The 22,384-nt window shown below is 38.1% G+C and overlaps 1 protein-coding gene across 4 annotated transcripts in view; it reads left to right on the top strand.

The window, feature by feature from the left end:
- The window catches only part of ARHGAP6 (Rho GTPase activating protein 6), a 239,808-nt gene that overhangs the window by 175,876 nt on the left and 41,548 nt on the right, over positions 1 to 22,384 (top strand). For 3 of the 4 annotated variants that reach the window (XM_060769948.2, XM_060769946.2, XM_060769947.2), the window contains exon 2: positions 9,602 to 9,761. In XM_060769948.2, the coding sequence (XP_060625931.2) occupies positions 9,602 to 9,761 (160 nt within the window). Of the gene's footprint in view, positions 1 to 739; positions 1,174 to 9,601; positions 9,762 to 22,384 lie in introns of those variants that run through there. The other variant, XM_067466807.1, reaches the window with a different exon arrangement.

The raw sequence follows: 22,384 nt of genomic DNA on the forward strand, positions 1-22,384 counted from the left end.
ACCGGAGAGAAAAAGGTGGTCCTCCTTCCTCCTCTATCCAGTTTGGGAAGCAGTGTGCTTGCCATTTTGAGTGCTTGAGGTGGAGTGTAACAGCGGTTGCCATTTTTATAAGGTCTTCCTGCACCACCCTGTCTGTAGAGATCTTGTGGCCATTTTTACAGCCTTAAAACTTAACAACCAAGGACTATCACTATCATCCCTAAAATATCCCTCAAACCTATCTCAAACTGTTTGAACACATACAAATGTTAATTCTTGATTTTATGTCCCATATTAATGCAACAAATGCCGAATTCCCAAGCTATAGGGAGTAGTGAATAATACAATTTTAATCTTGAATTGACCTTTTATATTTCCTCCTAAATTAGTTGTGCATGAATTGGTTCATATATCCCATTTTGGTGGTACTATTGTAGGTAAATTGTTATGAAGTTAATTGTGTGGGGTTTCTTCTTTTGAAAGACAGCTTTGTTGTTTTTATGCAACATTTAGTTAACATATGTGTAACTTCTGTTTTTAAGCATATTGTCGATGGTGGTGCAATTTCTTAGGGTTAGAGAAACTGCAGGAAAAGTTTAAAAATAAAGGACTGATAGCCTTGTATGAGAATGGGTGAGAGGAAGGAGTGAGCGAGAGAGAGAGAGAGATCAGATATCTTTACCAGATTCAAATGGATTTTACCAGATGTGTGCAGCATTCTTTTGAGTGTTCCTAATAAGGAAACTTTGCACAGTTACAGCACAGTTCTGCAGCACAGAAGAAAAATTTCTCTGGAAGGAAGACGAGATATTTAGTTCTTATATTGGTTCAAAACAATCTTCTACAGATAAACAGCAACTTAACAGATTGTGCTTTATCTATTTTTTTTTCTCCTATGTACACTTAACATAACAGTTGGAAAGAATAAGTTTGTAGAGCTAACTTGAGAATCTAGATAATGATTCATCTTCATTTCTTTTTGACTTTTATGATTTATGATAGTAAATATCTTTGGCAGCTAAAGGAATTGTAGGAGTACAGCCTGTTTCTAAGACAACTGTGTTAGGTGGCTCCAGGGAAAACGTATCTCAGCCTCTCTTTCCTGCAAGAGTTTTAAACTGGATTAAACATCTTCATTCTTGGCTTTATCAAATCAACAAAGAACATCCATGGAAAATCAGATGTGTTTAATGGGTAAGAAAATTGTTGTTTAAGTCTGCAACAGTGCTGTAGTAATGCTTAAAAAGAATAGATGACTCTGCTTTAATTTTTCATTGCACTAGTAATGTTTCTCTGTACAGACCATATTTCTTGCTTAGAAAGAGAAATAGTTCTACCTGTCACTTAGTAAATTAAAAGTCAACAAGCAGAACGTTCTCAAATATCTTTATTTTGTCTGTTTCTGTGATTTTGCATGTGCTGCTAATATGCTGGAAAGGGGCAAAAGACCTTCACCAGCATAAGTGATGTGTAATTAAAGTCAATTATATGACTAACCACATGGTTTATTTGAAAATCCTTTCAAGTTTTTGCTAGGTTTCAATTATCTTTGTAAATTAATGTGGGGTAGCTCTGAAAGTAGATATGTTGCATAGCTTGATGAAAGGTTTAATCCACTCAGTTTTATGGCTGGGTGTTTTTGGTTGTAGTAGTAGTCGTTGTTGTTGGTGTGTGCCTTCCAGTTCTTTCCCACCTTTGGCAATTCTAAGGAAAATATATCACAGGGTTTTCTTTGAGGCTGAGAGAGTGTGGCTTACCCAAGAACACCCTGTGGGTACAATGGCTTAACAGGGATTTGAACCCTAGCCTCTAGAGTCATAGTTCAATTCCCAAACCATTGCACTACATTGGTTCTTGAGTATTATTTATTTATTTAAAGGATTTATACTCCGCCCTTCTCAACCCAGAGGAGACTCAGGGCAGAGCACAACATATATATGGAAAATATTCAATGCCAGAACCTAAATAAACTAGAAATATACACAAACACTAAAATCAGTTATATCCACTTTAAAATCATTTTTTTAAAACCATCTCAAATCAGCCATACCAGATCGGGTCAGCAGGGTAGGGTTTCCAAATGTTGCTTTATTGCACTATCCCAAAGGCTTGGTCCCACAGCCAGGTTTTTACCATCTTTCTGGAGGACAGGCGGAAGGGGGCTGATCTAATCTCACCAGGTAGCAGGACCGTAGCCAGAAAAAAGATTTCAGTGAATCATGAAAAGTAGTTCCAAAACACAAAATAGTTTAAATAGTATAGTTCATTCTATATTTTATATAGACTTAATTAAAACAATTTTCTGGTCTCCTTCATGGGGGGCTTCAAATCCCTCCCATGCCTTAGGCTTTGCCTACCAGTTGTGGGTGGGCCAACTTCGTTGCTTCCACTATACCAGCTATTGCTGCAAGTAATTACTGTGAACACATTGTCAGATTTTGCTTGAGATCGTGCTTGCAGTTCTGGAGAGACTTATTTAATTTTTGCTTTCCATTGATTTTGCATGGGGATTTGTTTAACCAGTTACAATTAATGAGTAAACCAGGTTTTTTAACCTGAAAAATGGGGGGGGGGGTGAACCCCTAGCGCCCCCCCTGGCTACAGCTCTGCCAGGGAGGGAGTTCCATAGCCAGGGGGCGATCACTGAGAAGGCCCTGTCTCTCAACCCCGCTAATCATGCCTGTGACGGTGGCAGGACTGAGAGCAGGGCCTCCCCAGAAGGTCTTAATCTCCAGGGAGACTAAGATTAATTATTACCACAATTTTTCAAAAATAATCCACCATGGTCAAGTCAAACCCTTTGCTGAATTTTAAGTAACATATGCCCTCAGGCTGCTCCATAGTTTCATGCATAAAGAAAAAATAATACCATATAAAAATGAAGATATATCTCAACACAATGTTTAATATATCTAAGGTTGAATATTTAATTACCTCAACTGTGTAGGGGTGGGGTGTTAGGAATTCCAAGACCATTTTCCAAAGATAGTCACCTCCATCTACCATTTCTGATCTAAATCTTCAAATTAGACAACTTGCTGCAAATATAGCAGTCCCAAAATAAGACTGGTCATCTCCTGTCTCAGTCTAAAAGTATCTTGTAACTCTAGCAATTGTTTCTGTTTTTCATAACAGTGGGGAATTTTTTGGGCTATTTTTTCCTTCTCTCTGTCCAATATAAATGTGATGTGTAAAACAAAGAATGAAACTAAAGGACAGCATCTTGACCATTTGAATTTTGGGAGTTCCCAAGAATTAATAATAGCTGCTTGATTTGTACTAATCACTAACAAACCACTTCCTACAGTGAGGATCAGAGCCCTGCCATGGGAATAAAAGACACTCCTCATTAGTAATGCATTCATATTGATTTAATGATGACATAAACTGCAGCATATAAATTTTGGGAAGGACAGTACGACCTGCATATCTCCAAGGAATAAAGTCCAAGATCCCTGTGGATACCTTAAACTGTGAATAGTGGACACAACTTTTTGACTATACTTGGGCCAGAAGCATATTACAGATATTGAATTCGTATATAAGAGAGTCATTGTGTAACTGATACATTTGGAGCTAGCTGTATGTTTATAATTTTATCTTCTAAGTATTATAAACCTTATTTAGAAGCAAACATGTTCTTTTAAAGAGGGCTATATAGCCCTATTCTTACTTCCTTTGTACACATTGATAATACCAGAGCAAGAATTGGGAGCATGTAGCTGCTACTATAACTATTCACTGCATTTTTATAGAAAGTAAGAAAGCATCTTCAATATCTACACAGATGAATTTTCATTGATGCTTTGATCAAAATACTAAAATATTTAAATTTGCATAGGAAGCTTTATAAATATATAACTATAGACAAAGCCAAATTCGTATATTTTTCAGAACTCACAAAAGTTTCTAAGACTGCTTATATAGGTCCTCAATAATGTTTCTAATTAATGAGTCAGATTTGAAATCAGGATCTTAAATCTATCAAAAATGGTCAAGATGTTACCATAATCCACATGGCTTTCTCCCCCTTGTTTTTCATGAAAACTTCCAGTTCAGCTGGCTCGGGGTAGTCTTAAGAGCCCTATAACTGATGGCCCTTTCCACTCAGTCTCATCTAGCTATGGGAGATGATAGGTCCCATGCACTAGTTAGAAAAGTTTTGATATACAAAGTCAGATAGAACTGATGAACTCACTTAAATTTCTAGCACCAGAACATTTAATATGGCAAGTAATTACATCATCTTATTTTTACTTCATTGATAACAGCATCCTGAGAAGATCATTCACTCTGGCTAGATGTAACTCTTTTTTCTCCAAGATGTCAGATGGCAAATATAAGAAAATTCTACTTGAAAGGAAGCTGTATCCCTTCCCACTTTCTGAAATAGATTTCCTAGAGCAGGGGTCCACAAACGTTTTAAACAGAGGGCCAGGTCACAGTCCCTCAAACTGTTGGCGGGCCAGATTATAATTCGAAAAAAATACGAATGAATTCCTATGCACACTGCACATATCTTATTTATAGTGCAAAAACATTTAAAAACAATACAATAATTAAAATTAAGAACAATTTTATCAAATATAAACTTATTAGTATTTCAATGGAAAGTGTGGGCCTGCTTTTGGCTGATGAGATAGGATTGTTGTTGTTATTGTGTGCTTTCAAGTAGTTTCATACTTAGGTTGATCCTGAGCAAGGGCCGGATAAATGACCTTGGAGGGCCGCATCTGGCCCCCGGGCCTTAGTTTGAGGACCCCTGCCCTAGAGTATATGCTTTTTAGATGTCCTACCTATGAAAAGCCCCATAAGGAAATGTGTTTGTAGGCCTGACCGGCTCAAATGTTTAAAATATATTGGAATATATGTTAATAGGCAGCGACCTGAGAATTCTGTGATTAATGGCCTGCTTCTGTGCATCAATGTGTAAAAATAAAAAGTGACATTCAGCAGTCAGATAGAATGGAATAAGATGTTTTTAACATATAGTTTAAGGACTGGGTTATTTTTTCAAAATCTATAATCAGAGTAGGGTCTTATAAGTATCTTTAATAGTGGTAATTTTTAATTTATATCCTAACCTAATGTAAACACTATACTGATGTGGCTCAATGATTGTAAGGTAGGATTTCATACTGGTTGCTGACCATAAATAAAAGATTTAGAATTATGTAATGTTGAAGGCTTTCATGGCCGGAATCACTGGGTTGCTGTAAGTTTTTTGGGCTGTATGGCCATGTCTCAGAAGCATTCTTTCCTGCCATTTCACTTACATCTATGGCAGGCATCCTCAGGGGTTGTGAGGTGTGTTGGAAACTAGGGAAATTGGGTTTATATATCTGTGGAAAGTCCAGGGTGGGAGAAAGAACTCTTGTCTGTTGGAAGTAGGTGTGAATGTTTCAATTGGCCACCTTGATTAGCATTTAATGGCCTAGAAATTTTCAGGGTGTGGCTTCTTACTTCCTGGGGGAATCTTTTGTTTAGAGATGATTAGCTGTCAATGATTGTTTCTTGTCTGGAGTTCCCCTGAATTTGAAACACAGCGCCCAAACATGAATCAAGGAACATGAAAGACACTGCAGACCAGATAAGTCAACCATAGCAGAGCACCTGATGAACCAACCTGGACACACCATATTACTTGAAAACACAGAAAGTGTGGTCCACTCAAATAACTACAATGTCAGACTACACAGAGAAACCATTGAAATCCACTAGCATGTGGACAATTCAACAGAAAGGAAGAAACCATGAAAATGAACAAAGTCTGTCTGTCAGTGTTAAAAAACTCTAAAATCATAACAGTAAATAAAGAAAAACATTCAGCCTGTACACCCCAAAAAATTTACAGCAACTCAATTTAGAATTATGTTTTCAATAACATTATGGAACAGAAGATGTCAGACATGTCTAAATATGGATTGCCTACCTAGTACCCCTGCTCATGTGACCTTTGCACCTTCTCCATGGCCTCCCTAAGCCTATGTGTAGGAAACCTAGTTTTGTGATTAGGTTTAGAAAAAAATATCCTGTTCATTTATAGACAAATTTTGAGACAAATTGTTGAAAATTGTGTGGGGATGAGAAGAAAAAAAGGGAGAATAAAGGAGAAATGAAGACTGAGAATGAAAGAGGGGGAAGGTAAAGGTGAATATTCAGTTCCCAAGTTATGAACAAGATAGGTTATGTAGGTTCTTATGTTGAATGTGTATGTAAGTCAGAACAGATACAATTTTTTGGATAGCATAGGGAAGAGTTAACACTCCTGTGACATTTGCTTTGCTTTCTATGTCCCTGTTCAGAAGATTTGTCCTCACTTTCTGTTCCCATGATGATTGGGTTTAAAAAAATTGGCTTGTTGTGGAAACAAGGATTGGTGATAAAGTTTCAGTGGAGACACCCTTTCCCCATGATAACTCTTTTGTCACTTTTGTCTCACCCCCGGTCATAACTATGAGTCATTTACAAGTTCGATGTTTATAACTTGGGGACTGCCTGTATTGTTGTCCACCATCACCATATACCCCAACAAGTGCCCCTAGAGACAGATGAGGTTCTCAGGTTGAATAAGATTCCCAGTATTAGCTATTGTTTTCAAAGATTTTAGGAAGGTATCTTGCATCACGTTGTTCTTCTCTTCTAATTTGAGATGCCAGGGACTAAACTTGGGGCCTTACATTCTTAGGTAAGTGGGAAGGAGAGCTAGAAGGAAACAGGTTTCATCTGACATAGTTATATCCATTATGCCATTTTTCTTGCTTTCATACTTTGGAGATAATTGGCAGCATAGAAGATCTTGTAGGAGATCTTTGTACAGAGTGCTCTTGCTTCTGGCTTCTAGCCATGTGACAGTCTTCCTTTTTGTATTATATTTCACTTCGATTCCACTCCTTCAGTGATATAACTGCATTATACCTGAAGCTTAAATATTGTACTATGTCAATATGTGTCTGGAAATGGTTTTTAATCCATAAAAGCTCATGCTAAAATAAATAAATCTGTTTCTATACTACAGGAATCCCTTTGTTCCCCTCTGTTTGTTCTGTGGGACTGTCAGCTTCCCATGTTTTCTCATCTCTGTTTTTTGTCATCAAAGGAAAGATGTGCTCCGCGAAGGTGGGAAGATCTACAAATGTCATTTCCCCTTGTTCTTTTTTCAAGAACAAGAGAAATGGAGTATGCAAGGTTTTTTGCAAATCAAATTCCACTAGGTTATGCCCTTTTTATGAAGAGTCTGAAGTTTTAATTTGCTCTGGTGTGGATTTTAAATGCATTTTAGTTTTTAAATAAAGCAGATAGCTGACAGTAAACATTTCTTGGTCATCTGAGGTAGATTAGGAGATTCTGGTGTTCATAAATATCATTTTCTAAAAATGTTTTGACAGATACAGTCTTCACTGACATTGTCCCAATAATGTTAAAGTGGCCTGCAAGAGACTCTGAGAACTAGTGCAAGGTTAGCACATGTGTGTTTGCTGTGCAGAACAGGTGGGGAAGGCTGAACATTTGCACGCCTTTTTTCCCCTTTGCACACTCCTATATAGAGGTTTATGCTTATCCATTAATGTTTTAGTCATAATACATAGAAATAATATAATTGGAAATGGAAATGATATAATTGAATATGATATAACTTGACATGACTCTGTGGTTGACTTCTACTGGATGCTAGTCATAAAATCACACTGGAGGACCAAGGGATTCCTAGACAAATGTTCTCTCTAGAAATCTTAAGGTCTTCCAGGATGAATGGAGGAATCACACTGGAGGGCCCAGAGATTCGTAGAATAATTTAGTTAAATCTGTGAATAATCAAATCCATAAAAGTCAAAACCACAAATGTAAAGTGATGCATGTAGTTAATCTTTCCTCTGTTATTAATGTATCATTTCAAGGAGTCAGAGATGATTTTTTAAGGTGGTTTCACAAACTTTACAGTGATTTTGTGCAAGTCTTGTGCTGTATCTACTAGTACATTCCAACCTCTGTTACCTGTGAACATTAGATTTCTGGCTCGGTAAAATAATATTAACACAGGCATGCACTTCTAAACTATGGTTTGCTTATTTATTTTTGAGAATTCAAATCATGCTTTGATGTAATGTCTGAACTCATTTGCCTGGTTTAAGTGTAATCCCAAACCAGTATTTACTGTTGCATCAGTGAATACCATGTTTCCCTCTCACCCAACAAGGCCATGACGAATAAAGGTTCTCTGTTAAAGTTTGTTATTTTGTCCCAAATGGAGAAAAAACTTTGATGAGTTTTAGCTGTGGTTTGCCCAAATAGGAAAAGAAACTATGATTTACACAAAGCACAGTTTTGACCATTTTAGAAGGGCTATACTGGAGAGAATTCATAAGTACAAAGTTTATTCTTATTCATGCAGAAAATATGGAAGCAGAAGCAGATCTTTGATCTTTATAGCTCTGTATTGTCACATTTGATTGATTATGGCTCTCAAAAGTTTCATGAAGGAATTTCCTTGTCTATTCTAGAGATTCCTTGAATCTGGAATCTACTGCAAATTAGGTGCTTGTTGTATTTATGATGATCATCCATGCGCTAAGGAGCCCCCGGTGGTGCAGTGGGTTAAACCACTGTGCCGGCAGGACTGAAGACCGACAGGTCGCAGGTTCGAATCCGGGGAGAGGCGGATGAGCTCCCTCTATCAACTCTAGCTCCTCATGCAGGGACATGAGGGAGGCCTCCCACAAGGATGATAAAACATCAAATCATCTGGGCATCCCCTTGGCAACGTCCTTGCAGACGGCCAATTCTCTCACACCAGAAGCGACTTGCAGTTTCTTAGGTCGCTCCTGACACGACCAAAAAATCCATTCGCTACCCTTTACTCATTTATGAGCACAACAAATCACATGATCCTTGGTTTTTCAGAAGTGACTGGAGTGGGTACCGATGGCCAACTGTATATTGATAATGCTAAGAAATTTGTTATGGTATATAAAGTAATAATCCTGTTTGTTTATTTATTTATTTATTTATTTATTTATTTATTTATAACATTTATATTTTGCCCTTATCACCCCTAAGGGGACTCAGGGCGGAGCAAAGCATATTTACAGCAATCACACATACCTTGCATCGATGCCAGAACAAGAATTCATTATATGCATACATAAACATTAAAACATTTATCTCAATATTAAAATAATCTTGGTGACCTGCGTCAAATGTAATTGGCCTGGTAAAGTTTCCTAAAATCTCCCTTGGCCCATGAAGTTATACAAATAATTGAAATACATGAACATGGTACAAATACATGTTCTTCAGTTCACTTATAATAATTTGCAGTGCTAATGTGAGAAGAGATGCTTTTGCACATCTGATGTGGAATTAGAAATGGAATGAGTAGATTTATATGAAGCATCTTTCTGAAATCGTTGTATGGGTAACTGCTTCACCCAGTGGAAAATGAAGGTATTACCCATCTCTGACTGTGGAATCAAAAATAAAAATTAAGGCTGGGTACATTAAAACAAATAAATACAAAATTAGAAAGAGTAATAATTTTAATTGTGAAGTGATGGAATGGTGTTTTCACTTAACATCTGAGCTTTATTTGCTTCTTCATATTTTCCTGTTTTGTTTTCTGCAGGGTGACTTCACTTGGAATAGTATGTCGGGGCGCAGTGTTCGACTCAAATCTGTTCCTGTCCAAAGTCTTTCAGAATTGGAGCGTGCCCGCCTACAGGAAGTGGCTTTTTATCAGTTGCAGCAGGACTGTGACCTAGGATGTCAGATAACTATTCCCAAAGGTAAGGATGGACCCTCAGACTTCTAAGGAAAGTGGCAATTTTGTTGAAATGCTAAAAAGCAAACCACAGAGGGCTTGTTTTTAGTAATTTCTATTGATGATTTAAAGTTATTTGTCTGTCACCATTTTTATTTTAGCTACACACTTTCCCAGTTTATTTGACATCAATGTTCTGGCCATGATTATTCTGTTTCTTCAGATCTTAACATTAAGCTCCCTTCTACAGATCTGAATAAAATTCCACATTATCTGCTTTGAACTGGAATATATGGCTATGTGGACTCAGATATCCCAGTTTACAGCAGATATTGTGGGATTTTCCACCTTGATGTTCTGGGTTATATGCCTATGTGGAAGGGCCCCTAGATACATATCTATATAAATAAAAATGTAATGTTTGTTTGTGGGATTAACATAACTCAAAAACCACTGGATGAATTGACACCAAATTTGGACACAATATACCTATTAGGCCAACAAGTAACCATCACTCCTAAAAACACTGAAAAACACAGCAGAAGAGACTTTAAAAATAAAAAAATAAAAATACACTAATGTATGCACAAAAACAGACACATATATATGCAAACACACATACATACACATATACAGAAATATATACACACAGATATATACACACAAAACACATATACACAGACTGGACCACAGCAATGCATGGCAGGGGACAGCTAGTTGTGCAATAAGTGAATCAAAAGGTTGCTCAAAGAGAACTGGTTACTTTCTGCATGTTCATGGGTAGGTCCAGGTTGAGGAAGGGGTAGTTAGTAATAACTCCAGGTCAATCTTGGGCAGCCCTTAAAAGAGTTGAACAGATGCACAAAAAATGCCTATATAGTCCCAAATCCACCACCAACAATTGTTTAAAAAACCAGTAGCAACCTCCCAGCTTTGGGAATGAAAAATGCCTATAGCAAGCATGAACATGAATTCAGGCTGTGTATAGGAGAAGGGTGGCTATCAGCTTAAAAATGATTGGAAATATAAGGGATGTTAGGAAAATGAGTCATATGTATCCCATGTGCGGCTGAGAGGTGTTACATGTGTGAATACCTTACTTGAGATAATCCTGGGGCCTATTTCTGACATTCACCATCACACAGTTTTGCCCTTGCATGCTTCCCTTCCTACCTAGGATTGAAGATTCCAGAATTCCACAAACAAAACTTTACCAGAGCATATGGCTGTTATTTCACTTGTTTTCTTGTGATCCTTTAGGAAATATTATGCTAACCACTGTGGACAAAAGGATAGCCCTCTGCCTGACTTGGCAGGGCCCTCCTTACATAAAATCACACATACCTTGCATCTGAGTTATGTGAACTTTGGTACTGTCGGAGCTTAAGGCTATTTGACTTGTGAAAAAAGGTGAAGCTAGAACAATTGAGGTCCAAGCAAAAACAGTAAAAGCAAGCTTTATTTGAGAAAACACAGCATCTACTAACATTGTTTTAGGGCTCTTCTAGAGGTCATGAAATAGCCACATTATGAATCAGAGCCATTTATAGTGCTGTAAAGATTTAAGGGATTTTGTAGTCCTCTTATCCTTTCAAGATGCCATGTCTAAAATATGTTTGGCCTCTGATAGCATCACCTAAGAAGGAGAAGAGATTCTAAACTGAGTAAACTACCCTTAAATAAGCAAGACATAATTGTGATACTGCCCCCATAGGAAGAGCAGTTGTAATTCCATCATCATATAACCCTATTCTCTTTTCCATTAGCATAAATTTATGTTAGAAGTATATTTTCCAGGGAACATTTGGTGCTGATGAAGGCAAGTTGTAATGTATTTTTTTACTGACAGTATTTACTGTAGTGATGGGGAACATGTGCTCCGCTCAATGTTGTACTGCAAGACCCATTATTCATTACCATTTGTGGTATTATCTCCTGGGACTGTAGTTTAACAACATCTGGAGAGGTAGCCTTAGTTTAGCAGATCAGTCACTTCATTTTTAAAGGCCTTTTAAAGTGATACAATGTGAATGATAGTAACAGTGAGGAAAATAGTAACAATAATGTCTATGTGAGTTCAAGCTTGATACATATAAAATTGCTAGCTTCAAAGTTTTAAATAAATAGCTAGTTCATTGTAGTTTCAGTGGTGTTAAATACTTATCAAAAATATCCATCTTTTTTCTCCTCCTGTTCTTCCTTTTAGATACATTGTTGCAGCTTTTTAGAAAAGTACTTTAAAAGGCATCATTTGAAGAAAAAATGGTAAAAAGCAGGTGCAAAAAATTTAAAATATATAAAACATTTTAAGGTAATCTGCAAAATATAAAACCATGTACTTTTATTGGTTCAAGCAAGCATCCTTAGATACTGAAGCTATAATTTTGCATTTCACATCCATGATCCAACAAAGAAGGCCATCTCCTTTTTCCCTGTTTCTCTCGTTATTTGGACTGAAAGGAGGAAAGTAGATGTCAGTCTCTTGGCAAGTGTATATATAGAGCTTTAAATAATGTATTGAATTCAGACAGAAAGTATATTTTAATTTGTCTGTATGGTTATCCTTTTTGGCAATTGAATGTTTTGCCTTATATGTTGGAAACCGCCGTGAGTCCCCTTGGGGAGATAGGGCGGTATATAAATAAAGTTGTTGTTGTTATTATTATTATTATTATTATTATTATTATTATTATTATTATATTACATCCCTACAGTGGCTATTAAAGCTGGTATTACATGCATTCCATCGGTTGCTTCGTATTGCATTAACTGCAGCTTCTTCTTTGTTGGCTTCAAGAATGGTCTTGCTTAGAGTGCACTGCAGCAATCTAAACAAGCAACTAGTATTAAATGAACAAGTGAGGTCAGGTTATCCATGTTCAGAAAAGGTTGGATCTATTGAGCCAGTGGAAACCACCCCCAGGCAGCCCAAGCAACAAAATCTACCTAGGTCTCTAGCCACAAGAATGGATTCAAAATTATTTTAAGCTATGCAACTGTTCCAGGGAGCTCCTTCAAGTTGCTTCTCTTGGATGAATCATTGCATAGAGCCTTTATTATTAAAGAGCATAACCTTTTAGAGAAGAGCAAAAAAAAAAAAAACCCTTTACAGCAGAATCTCCTCTTGTAGCATACAACCAAATATAATTATTCTAAGCAGTGGTTTCAATTGTTAGACTGAATAACCAGCAATCTCCGATCTGTCAGGAAAACAGAGATTTGCCAGTGCATAAAAACAGAGGATTTTTAGAAGCGTTTTATCAGTGCCCAAGAAAGGGTACTCTCCCATAAAACAAATTGTTTCATATAATGCACGCAAGAGACAAAAATGAAGTAGACTTTGATTAAAATAACATATTTGGTTTACTCATAACTTCAATGTGTTCAGCATACACAGGTTCAAAAACCTATTAGTCCAGTTTCAAATATCTTTGAGGTGGTTCCCTGTGCCAGCCATCCAGGACATCTCTCTTGTAACAAAACAGCTATCACCAGGTCACATAGTCAAAAGGAGTGGGGAGCATGTGGTCTGCAGCCCTTTTTATAACTTCTCTGAAACTATAGAGTAAAGGAAACTGCACACCAGAACATACAAACAGTAAGTAACAAGATCATAGATAAGCAGATTGCTAGAGAAGGCTTGATGAAGGTTCTCATTTCCAACATTAATTTTGTTATGTGTCTTAGATTCCATTATTCTGCAGTCATCCTCATTTGATAACTGTGCCACCTTCAGTCTAGCATTTGTCCCGTTTGTTTCTTCTCTCATAGATGAGCTGCAAACCAAGGGAAATTATGAGCTCCACAGTGCCAGAGTGGGCTTGTGGGAGTGACTTTATAAACAGCCTGAAGCCTCAACCAAGCACAAAAGTCTGATGATTCTGTTTCATGCTCTGTGTTATTTATGAAGTGGCTTATTTGTTTGTATAGCTTTCATTTACTACTGCCCATAACCTCTGTGCTAGCTGAAAGTATGCAAAGATCCTGACGAGAAGTGATATTATGTGTTATTCTCCTTTGTTTGTTCCTCTTTCTGAGTAAGATGCTTTTTTTCCTTTAATATTTTACTTGTAGGTTGACAATCAAAATTAGAGTGATTGATCAATACTGAACCTCTAGTAAATAAAAAGGATAATCTTGAAGGAGGATTTGATTTAACTGAGCAGAAAGGAATTTGATATTCTGAACCTTTAGTATACTATTTTTGGTTTTGTGCCCAGTATGTTTCTATTCAGCTGTGAATAAAAATGGGAATGAGCTTTCTGCTTGTGTTTATTTTGGCAAGGAGAAGCTTTTCAGAGCTTTGTTTACATTGCTCTTTGTTGTCTTTAATTGCCTATTTGTCTTCTACATAGAGATTGACTACTTTTAAATTATTTTTGTGCTTTTTAAATAGTTGCTCGTCTTTTGTATTTAATCACTAACTATGCTGCTAAAGTATCTCAGTTTTAGGTTCTTATGGGTTTTTTCGGGCTATAGGGCCATGTTCTAGAGGCATTTCTCCTGACGTTTCGCCTGCATCTATGGCAAGCATCCTCAGAGGTAGTGAGGTCTGTTGGAATTAGGACAATGGGTTTATATATCTGTGGAATGGCTGGGGTGGGGCAAGGAGCTCTTCCCTGCTGGAGCTAGATTCTGGCTACCAGTATTAAAAAACTCTAAAATTACAACAGCAAAACAGCACTGAGGAAACAACCAGGCACATCTTAACACCTCTCAACAGGGGATTTTCCCAGGCTCAGCCAGGTCTTCAAATGCTAATGAAAATGGTCAGTTGAAACATTCACACCTAGCTCCGGCAGGGAAGAGCTCCTTGCCCCACCCCAGCCATTCCACAGATATATAAACCCATTGTCCTAATTCCAACAGACCTCACTACCTCTGAAGGTGCTTGCCATAGATGCAGGCGAAACGTCAAGAGAAATGCCTCTAGAACCTGGCCCTATAGCCTGAAAAAACCCACAAGAACCTAGTGATTCCAGCCATGAAAGCCTTCGACAATATATCTCAGTTTTTCCTACAGAATGTAGAAAGCATCCATCTAAATGTCAGTAGATCCTTCTCCCAGTTTTAGCATCACTTAGCAAATGGTGCCCGGCTTTAAAAAATGAAAATTAAATTAGATGCAAAGGCTGCATTCCTGATGAATAGATCCAGTTAGGGAAGCCACAGCCCAGAATCTGCAGTACCTGAGTGTGACTGTTGAGATAGGGTAACTGGGAGGTTTCTTATTTATAGGGTGACCATAAGTTCAGGTCAACTTGAAAGCAGTTAACAACAATTATATTAAGAGCTTGGGAAAAGTTCATAATTGTGCATCACTATTTCCAGAACTTTAGCCAAATGGCCCTTACACACGGCCCTATATCCCAGAATATTTAGGCAGAAAATCCCACAATATTTGCTTTGAACTGGGTTATTTGAGTCCACGCTCTGATAATGTGGGATTTTTTGCCTTGATATTCTGGGATATAGGATTGTGTGGAAGGGCCATTGATGAAAATGAATTTGACACCCCTGCCATAAAGAGATTGGAATAGAACATTAGTCATGAGGCTGAAAAAGCATTGTTTCTCTCAGAATAGACTAAAATAGAATAGAATTGCCATAGACAAACTTTAGCAACTCTATCTAGTACTCCCAAGTGAGCCAACCATATGGTGTCACTATTCAAACCATGGTGTATACAATTTTCCTAGGTTCATATAATCCAATATAGATAAAGTAATAATTGAAGTGATTTTCAGAAAGAGTTCTGAAGTTGTTTCATTTCTTGTGAATATGTTGTGCATGGAGCTTCACAGGTCTCAGGTGTATTAAAGCAGACCTATAGGTGGCATAGTTTGAATTTCTATAGTTATGAGAAAAGGGTGGTTTGAAGAGACATTGATAGATTCCATATAGGCCGTAATTGCTTTTATGGGTACAATCTGTTCTTTCTTCTTTTGAGATTAGTATAATTTGGCTGTGTATTGTTAAAATCTATCAAATGGGGAAAGCTAGTAAACACTCCCTATTAGCCATTCTAGTAAACACTCCCTATTAGCCATATTGGCCGGAAGTAGAAATGGAAAAATAAACCGAAGAGTTTCACTTCCTACACTGTAGTCTTCCAAGTTTTTTTTTCTTTTTGTTTACAAAGTGATCAAATATGACAGAAACGGAATGGTTGAAGAAGGGTCCCAAGCATCTTACTGTTTGCAACTAGTTAATGGCCTATTGCACTATAATCAAGTAAAATTACATTGTTTAATCAATCAGTTCATTAGTTAATAATTTGGTTTTTTATTATTAAGAAGTGTTCATGACATATTGGACAAACAGATAGCTAGACAGCCATGCAGATGTGTGCATGCATAAAGCCAGCCTATCTGTCCAATATAAATTCTTGTAAAACACTGCAAACACCATTTCAGAAGAGCAATTTTCTCCCAGGTATGAAAATAGGAGGTGACTCTTTTATACATATATCATGTAAAAACTGGGAACATACAGTTTTATAAATATTGTGAGTTTTCCCCCAGTTGAACTATGTTGAAATGGAATAGATAATTTTCCAGATGTTCTTCAATTAGATGGGTTTTGTTAATCTCTTATTTGCCTGTTGTAGAGATAACAAAAAGGAGAATAAAGATAAAGAACCAGCTATACAACCTGAAGAACATCTCCATAGAATTTAAACATAATATGTGAAAACAGATTTCTTCTGTCAATCTCAATTTGCCAATAGCGAGAAGAACTCTAGAGTGATGCCAAAAACATTTTTGAGGAGGAAAACAAAAAGACATTATCTGCATCCAAGGAGAAAGGGATGCCCCAGTGGGTGGTGGCAGATAGGACAGATGAGAAGCTTTTCCTTGTTCATTGCATTATAGTCAACACAATGATCCAAAAACAAATAGGATAGTCTTTCACTAGCCATCACTAATTCCAGCCACTGAGTTCTTTTTAGGTTCAGGTAATTCAATTTGCCCAAGAAAAACCTGTCTCATCCATGGAAAACAATGAATTTCCATGACTGAACAGGATACTAGTCCAACACACAAACTACTGTTGTAGGAAACTTGTTTGAGTGCTTAAATGTGTTGTTTTTATTTTTAAAATCTGTATGATAGTGATATGATATTAATATCCTTGCTAAATGGGTAGACCTAGAGGTGCGGTTGAACTCCAACTACCATTATCCTTTATTACTGGCAATGTGAGTGGGGGCTGATGAGAGCTGGAGTACAAATCATCAGGAAAGACACAGGCCCTTCCCCCATGTGCCTATCAGAACTAATCAAATGAGTGTATTTCAGGGTTATAAAAATGGGGAGTTCCAGTCTTATGGGTGGGTTTACTTTAGTTGCTTTTAATGTTGTTTTTCCCAAAGTGTAGTACACTCTCTTTTTTTTATATGAAATAATTTTATCTGGTTATGTTTTACTTAAAAGCAAAACAGACGTAAGAACTAGTATCATACATTATTTGAATTTTTGGAACCTTTCTATGGAATATAGTTTTCCTCCCAAGCACTTTTAATCAGCTTTGTTTTGAAAGACTGAGAATTATGCAAAGCCAAGAAAGCTTCAGCCATGAGATTTTCCTTTATATAAAATAAAAATACTAAATAAAGCTACAGTGGAAAGAAAATGCTCAATGGGGGCAATCTTGTCCACTGTGGCTTTTGACTTCACCATCAAGGGAGTCTTCGTGTATAACGGAACCAGCATAATACTGATGTCTACAGTATTAGACAGAAATCTTACAAAAATTAAATATCTTACTCCCGTCATAAGGGAGAAAGCCTTTATCGTTGATTCTCCATAGAAACAGATGCTGAATGCTATGACGTTTAAGGCATTCATTTATGCTGTACCACAAGACCCTGCCTTACATTCATTTGCAAAGAGAATGAGTATAAAGGAGATCCAGATCTATTTGTAGACAGTCAAGAATTCCTGACTCCATTTCTTCCTAGCAGCAGGGTTGTAATTTTATTGGAAAGGACAACACTCCATTCATTTCTGGGCACTGAAACATATTCCTGGGATCAAAATGCTGTATTCTTAGAGTATATCTTCTAATGTAATTCTTAGGGTATATCTTCCATGGCTCCAGGGTTTTGATGGGTTGAATGCCAAGTAAGATGGCTGCTTAATTGTTTTTATCTCCACCTGCTAGTATATGAGAAATAAAATGATTGCTTACATGACTTCCATTTTGATCTAGAACTAGAATATGAACCAGTAGATTCAAATTACAAGACAAGAGTTTTCACCTAAACGTTAGGAAGAACTTTGACAGGGCAATAAACTGCCTTGAAGAAAATCATTTCCTTTGACTATCTCATTCTTCTCTCTACACCACCACTAGTTCTGCTTTTCACTCAATTATCCTTCTTTATTCTGTCGTGATAAAACACACCCATCATTATGGAAGCTGTTGGAAGAATTTTCCCTTCCCCATTTTTCTTCTTCTGAAAACTCTGAGGTTTACTTGAATGTGCACACACTTCCGTCTTCTCTTTTTTTGCTGTAGTCCTCCCAGCACTTACTACTAGGATATCTAACATCTCTGTAGCCATGGTAGGCTTCAGATACTGGAGTTGTTTAAACTTTTATTTTTATCACAAGAAACGTATTTTGAATTAATCAAATATTTCCTCTCTGTGATACATCTAGGAATAGATAATATTTACAATCTAGCATGGAAAAATTAATTGTATTTTTTCAAAATCCTTGATCTAATCAAATTGCCATGTTTCTGCACATATGAATGAAGGACAGTTTTATTCTGTGTTAGCACTTTTCCAGAATAAAATATTTTATTATATTTTATTCAAACAATTAGCCAACACCTGTAGGGAAAAGGTCCGCAAGGCTAAAGCACAAAATGAGCTCAGGCTTGCCAGGGACATTAAAAACAATAAAAAGGGCTTCTATTCTTATGTCAGTAGAAAAAGGAAAAACAAGGAGGCGATAGGACCTCTTCGCGGAGAAGATGGGGCAATGCTGACAGGGGACAGGGAAAAGGCAGAACTACTTAATGCCTTCTTTGCCTCGGTCTTCTCACAAAAAGAGAGTCTTCAACCTCAGCAAGATGGAGTGGATGAGGGATTGGAGGACATCCAACCCCAAATTGGGAAAGAAGTCGTCCAGGAATACCTGGCCGCTCTTAATGAGTTCAAGTCCCCAGGGCCAGATCAACTACACCCCAGAGTATTGAAGGAACTAGCGGAAGTCATTTCGGAACCATTGGCAACCATCTTTGAGAGTTCTTGGAGAATGGGAGAAGTTCCAGCAGATTGGAGGAGGGCCAATGTGGTCCCAATCTTCAAGAAGGGAAAAAAGGATGACCCAAACAACTACCGTCCGGTCAGCCTCACGTCGATACCGGGCAAGATTTTGGAAAAGATTGTTAAGGAAGCGGTCTGCAAACACTTAGAAACAAATGCAGTCATCGCTAATAGTCAACATGGATTTATCAAAAACAAGTCATGCCAGACTAATCTGATCTCTTTCTTCGATAGAGTTACAAGCTGGGTAGATGCGGGGAATGCCGTGGATGTAGCGTACCTGGATTTCAGTAAGGCCTTTGACAGGGTCCCCCATGACCTTCTGGCAAGGAAACTAGTCCAATGTGGGCTAGGCAAAACTACGGTGAGGTGGATCTGTAATTGGTTAAGTGGACGAACACAGAGAGTGCTCACTAATGCTTCCTCCTCATCTTGGAAAGAAGTGACGAGCGGAGTGCCGCAGGGTTCCGTCCTGGGCCCGGTCCTGTTCAACATCTTTATTAATGACTTAGATGAAGGGCTAGAAGGCATGATCATCAAGTTTGCAGACGACACCAAATTGGGAGGGATAGCCAATAGTCCAGAGGACAGGAGCAGAATTCAAAACGATCTTGACAGATTAGAGAGATGGGCCAAAACTAACAAAATGAAGTTCAACAGTGACAAATGCAAGATACTCCACTTTGGCAGAAAAAATGAAATGCAAAGATACAGAATGGGGGACGCCTGGCTCGAGAGCAGTACGTGTGAAAAAGATCTTGGAGTCCTCGTGGACAACAAGTTAAACATGAGCCAACAATGTGATGTGGCGGCAAAAAAAGCCAATGGGATTTTGGCCTGCATCAATAGGAGCATAGTGTCTAGATCTAAGGAAGTAATGCTACCCCTCTATTCTGCTTTAGTTAGACCACATCTGGAATATTGTGTCCAATTCTGGGCACCACAATTCAAGAGAGATATTGACAAGCTGGAATGTGTCCAGAGGAGGGCGACTAAAATTATCAAGGGTCTGGAGAACAAGCCCTATGAGGAGCGGCTTAAGGAGCTGGGCATGTTTAGCCTGAAGAAGAGAAGGCTGAGAGGAGATATGATAGCCATGTATAAATATGTGAGAGGAAGCCACAGGGAGGAGGGAGCAAGCTTGTTTTCTGCTTCCTTGGAGACTAGGACGCGGAACAATGGCTTCAAACTACAAGAGAGGAGATTCCATCTGAACATTAGGAAGAACTTCCTGACTGTGAGAGCCGTTCAGCAGTGGAACTCTCTGCCCCGGAGTGTGGTGGAGGCTCCTTCTTTGGAAGCTTTTAAGCAGAGGCTGGATGGCCATCTGTCAGGGGTGATTTGAATGCAATATTCCTGCTTCTTGGCAGGGGGTTGGACTGGATGGCCCATGAGGTCTCTTCCAACTCTTTGATTCTATGATTCTATTTCCCATTTAAGAAAAGTAAAGGCTACCAGTGTAAAGGCAATAACTGCCTCCTAGAGATAACAGCAGACACTTTTCAAATGGATTATTTTGAAAATGAAGCACTTTCTAAAAGTTCTAAAAAAAACCAAAAAACAAAATGGAGTTGTGAGTTCCTATAAAGTTTTGTATATGCATTTTACTCAAATTGCCTTATCTTTATGTCAAATTTTACTCTGTTGTTAGTATTGCAGGTATTTATCTCCAGATTTCATACCCAGGTCAGATATTGGATTCAAAGACCACATTGCTTTAATTTTTCAGTGGCAGTAGGATTGCATAACTTTTTCAAAATAGAGGAAGGGAAGTTAAAATCAGATAAATAAATTATCTTTTTAGTGATGGGTAGTGAATCCATGAGTTTCTTGTGCAGCCAAATTTCCCAGTAATTCATTTAAAGATCTTTTTCTAAAAGAAACAAAACTGGGAAACTGAGTGGAATTTATTGGCTGAAGCTCTTGGCATTTCCTGTTGCCTTTTGTTTATGCATTACATTTGGGACAGATTCTGATGTTGTCAGAATATTCTTGAGCAGTCAACATACAATAGAACAATCATTGCATGTCTACATGCTCATGTTAAGCAGTTTATAATCCTAAAACCAATTACAGTACTTTAATTTTTGAAAGAATTATATTGGCCATGAGAGTGCTTTTAGCATTTCTGTATGCTAGAAGCTAGTATGATTTCACGTTGATTTTTTTACATCACATCCTAAATCTCCTTAGAACTGTTCCTTCTAAAAAAAAATAATACTGTGTTCACTAGTGTCAACTCTTATCTCAGAATTCATTGGGATAGTTATTAATGTGTAAATAATAATAGTATGAAAATAAATAGTGCTAACTCTATTTCTAAAACTTCAATGCCATTTTATGGTATTGGAACATTGTATAGGCCAAATCCCCCTTTCTTGGCCACAGTGGTGGATTTCTGCTCTGAGGAATGTTGGAGGAAACGTTCTGGATCCTTGTCAGTCTGGATTCCAGACTTCATTTTGAACTGAAATGACGCTAGTCACCTGAAACAGATGACCAGAAATGTTCAGGAAGAGAGAAGCATGTTAAGTCTAGTGAATTCGTTTAAAGTGGGTGGTATTGGTAAGGAAGGCATGCAGCAGGATGAGAGCACTCCAGAGGGTGTTCTTTTGGCATAAGGACATGGCAAGCCACTTCATCCTTATGCCCAGAGGATGGGAAAAATTTGGAGGGCCGGCATCAGGAGAGGCGTAGCCCCGTCCTGATGCCGAGAGAAGCCTGGCCTGGGGGAAGAGGCACACAGGGGCCAAGGGAGCTCCAAACCCCCACCACCACCCTTCTCCTGCCTATCCTCCTGGTGTTAGGATGAAGTGAGGCCCCATCTTGATTCTGGCAGAAGGGAGAGGCAGACAGGAGATGAGGGAGTTCCAGAGCCTCAGCCTCTTCACAGCATAAGGATGGGGCGAGCAGCTCCATCCTTATGCTGAGAGGAAAGCCAGAGGGTGATCTATCCTTATGCTGGGAGGAAAGCCAGAGAGTGATCTGGCGCTACCCCCCTGCCCTTGCTTCTCCAGCCCCTTGCCCCACTAGTCCCCCTCGCCCCACCTCCTCATGGACCCGTCCCTCCTAACCCAGCCCTCCAACCCAGCCCTTCTAGCCATGCGACCCCAGGGCAAAAAAAATTGCCCAGGCCTGGTTTACTGTGTCCTAATAATTTTGTGATTGAATTTCACCCGTGGCCTGCTATGGAAGATGATTTAGGAATGCAAGTTAATCCTGAACATTATGACCTGACCACTGATATTTTTGGAGATATTATTGACTTTACAAAAATAACCTGTGGCTTCAAATAAGTTTCAAAATTCAGCTGAGGGTGTGTTTATGTCCTTTGATGTCCTGAAGACACTGACCTACAGTTGGATGAC

The sequence above is a fragment of the Anolis sagrei genome, chromosome 3 (assembly GCF_037176765.1).
Source record: "Anolis sagrei isolate rAnoSag1 chromosome 3, rAnoSag1.mat, whole genome shotgun sequence".
In the NCBI taxonomy this organism is placed as follows: Eukaryota; Metazoa; Chordata; class Lepidosauria; order Squamata; family Dactyloidae; genus Anolis; species Anolis sagrei.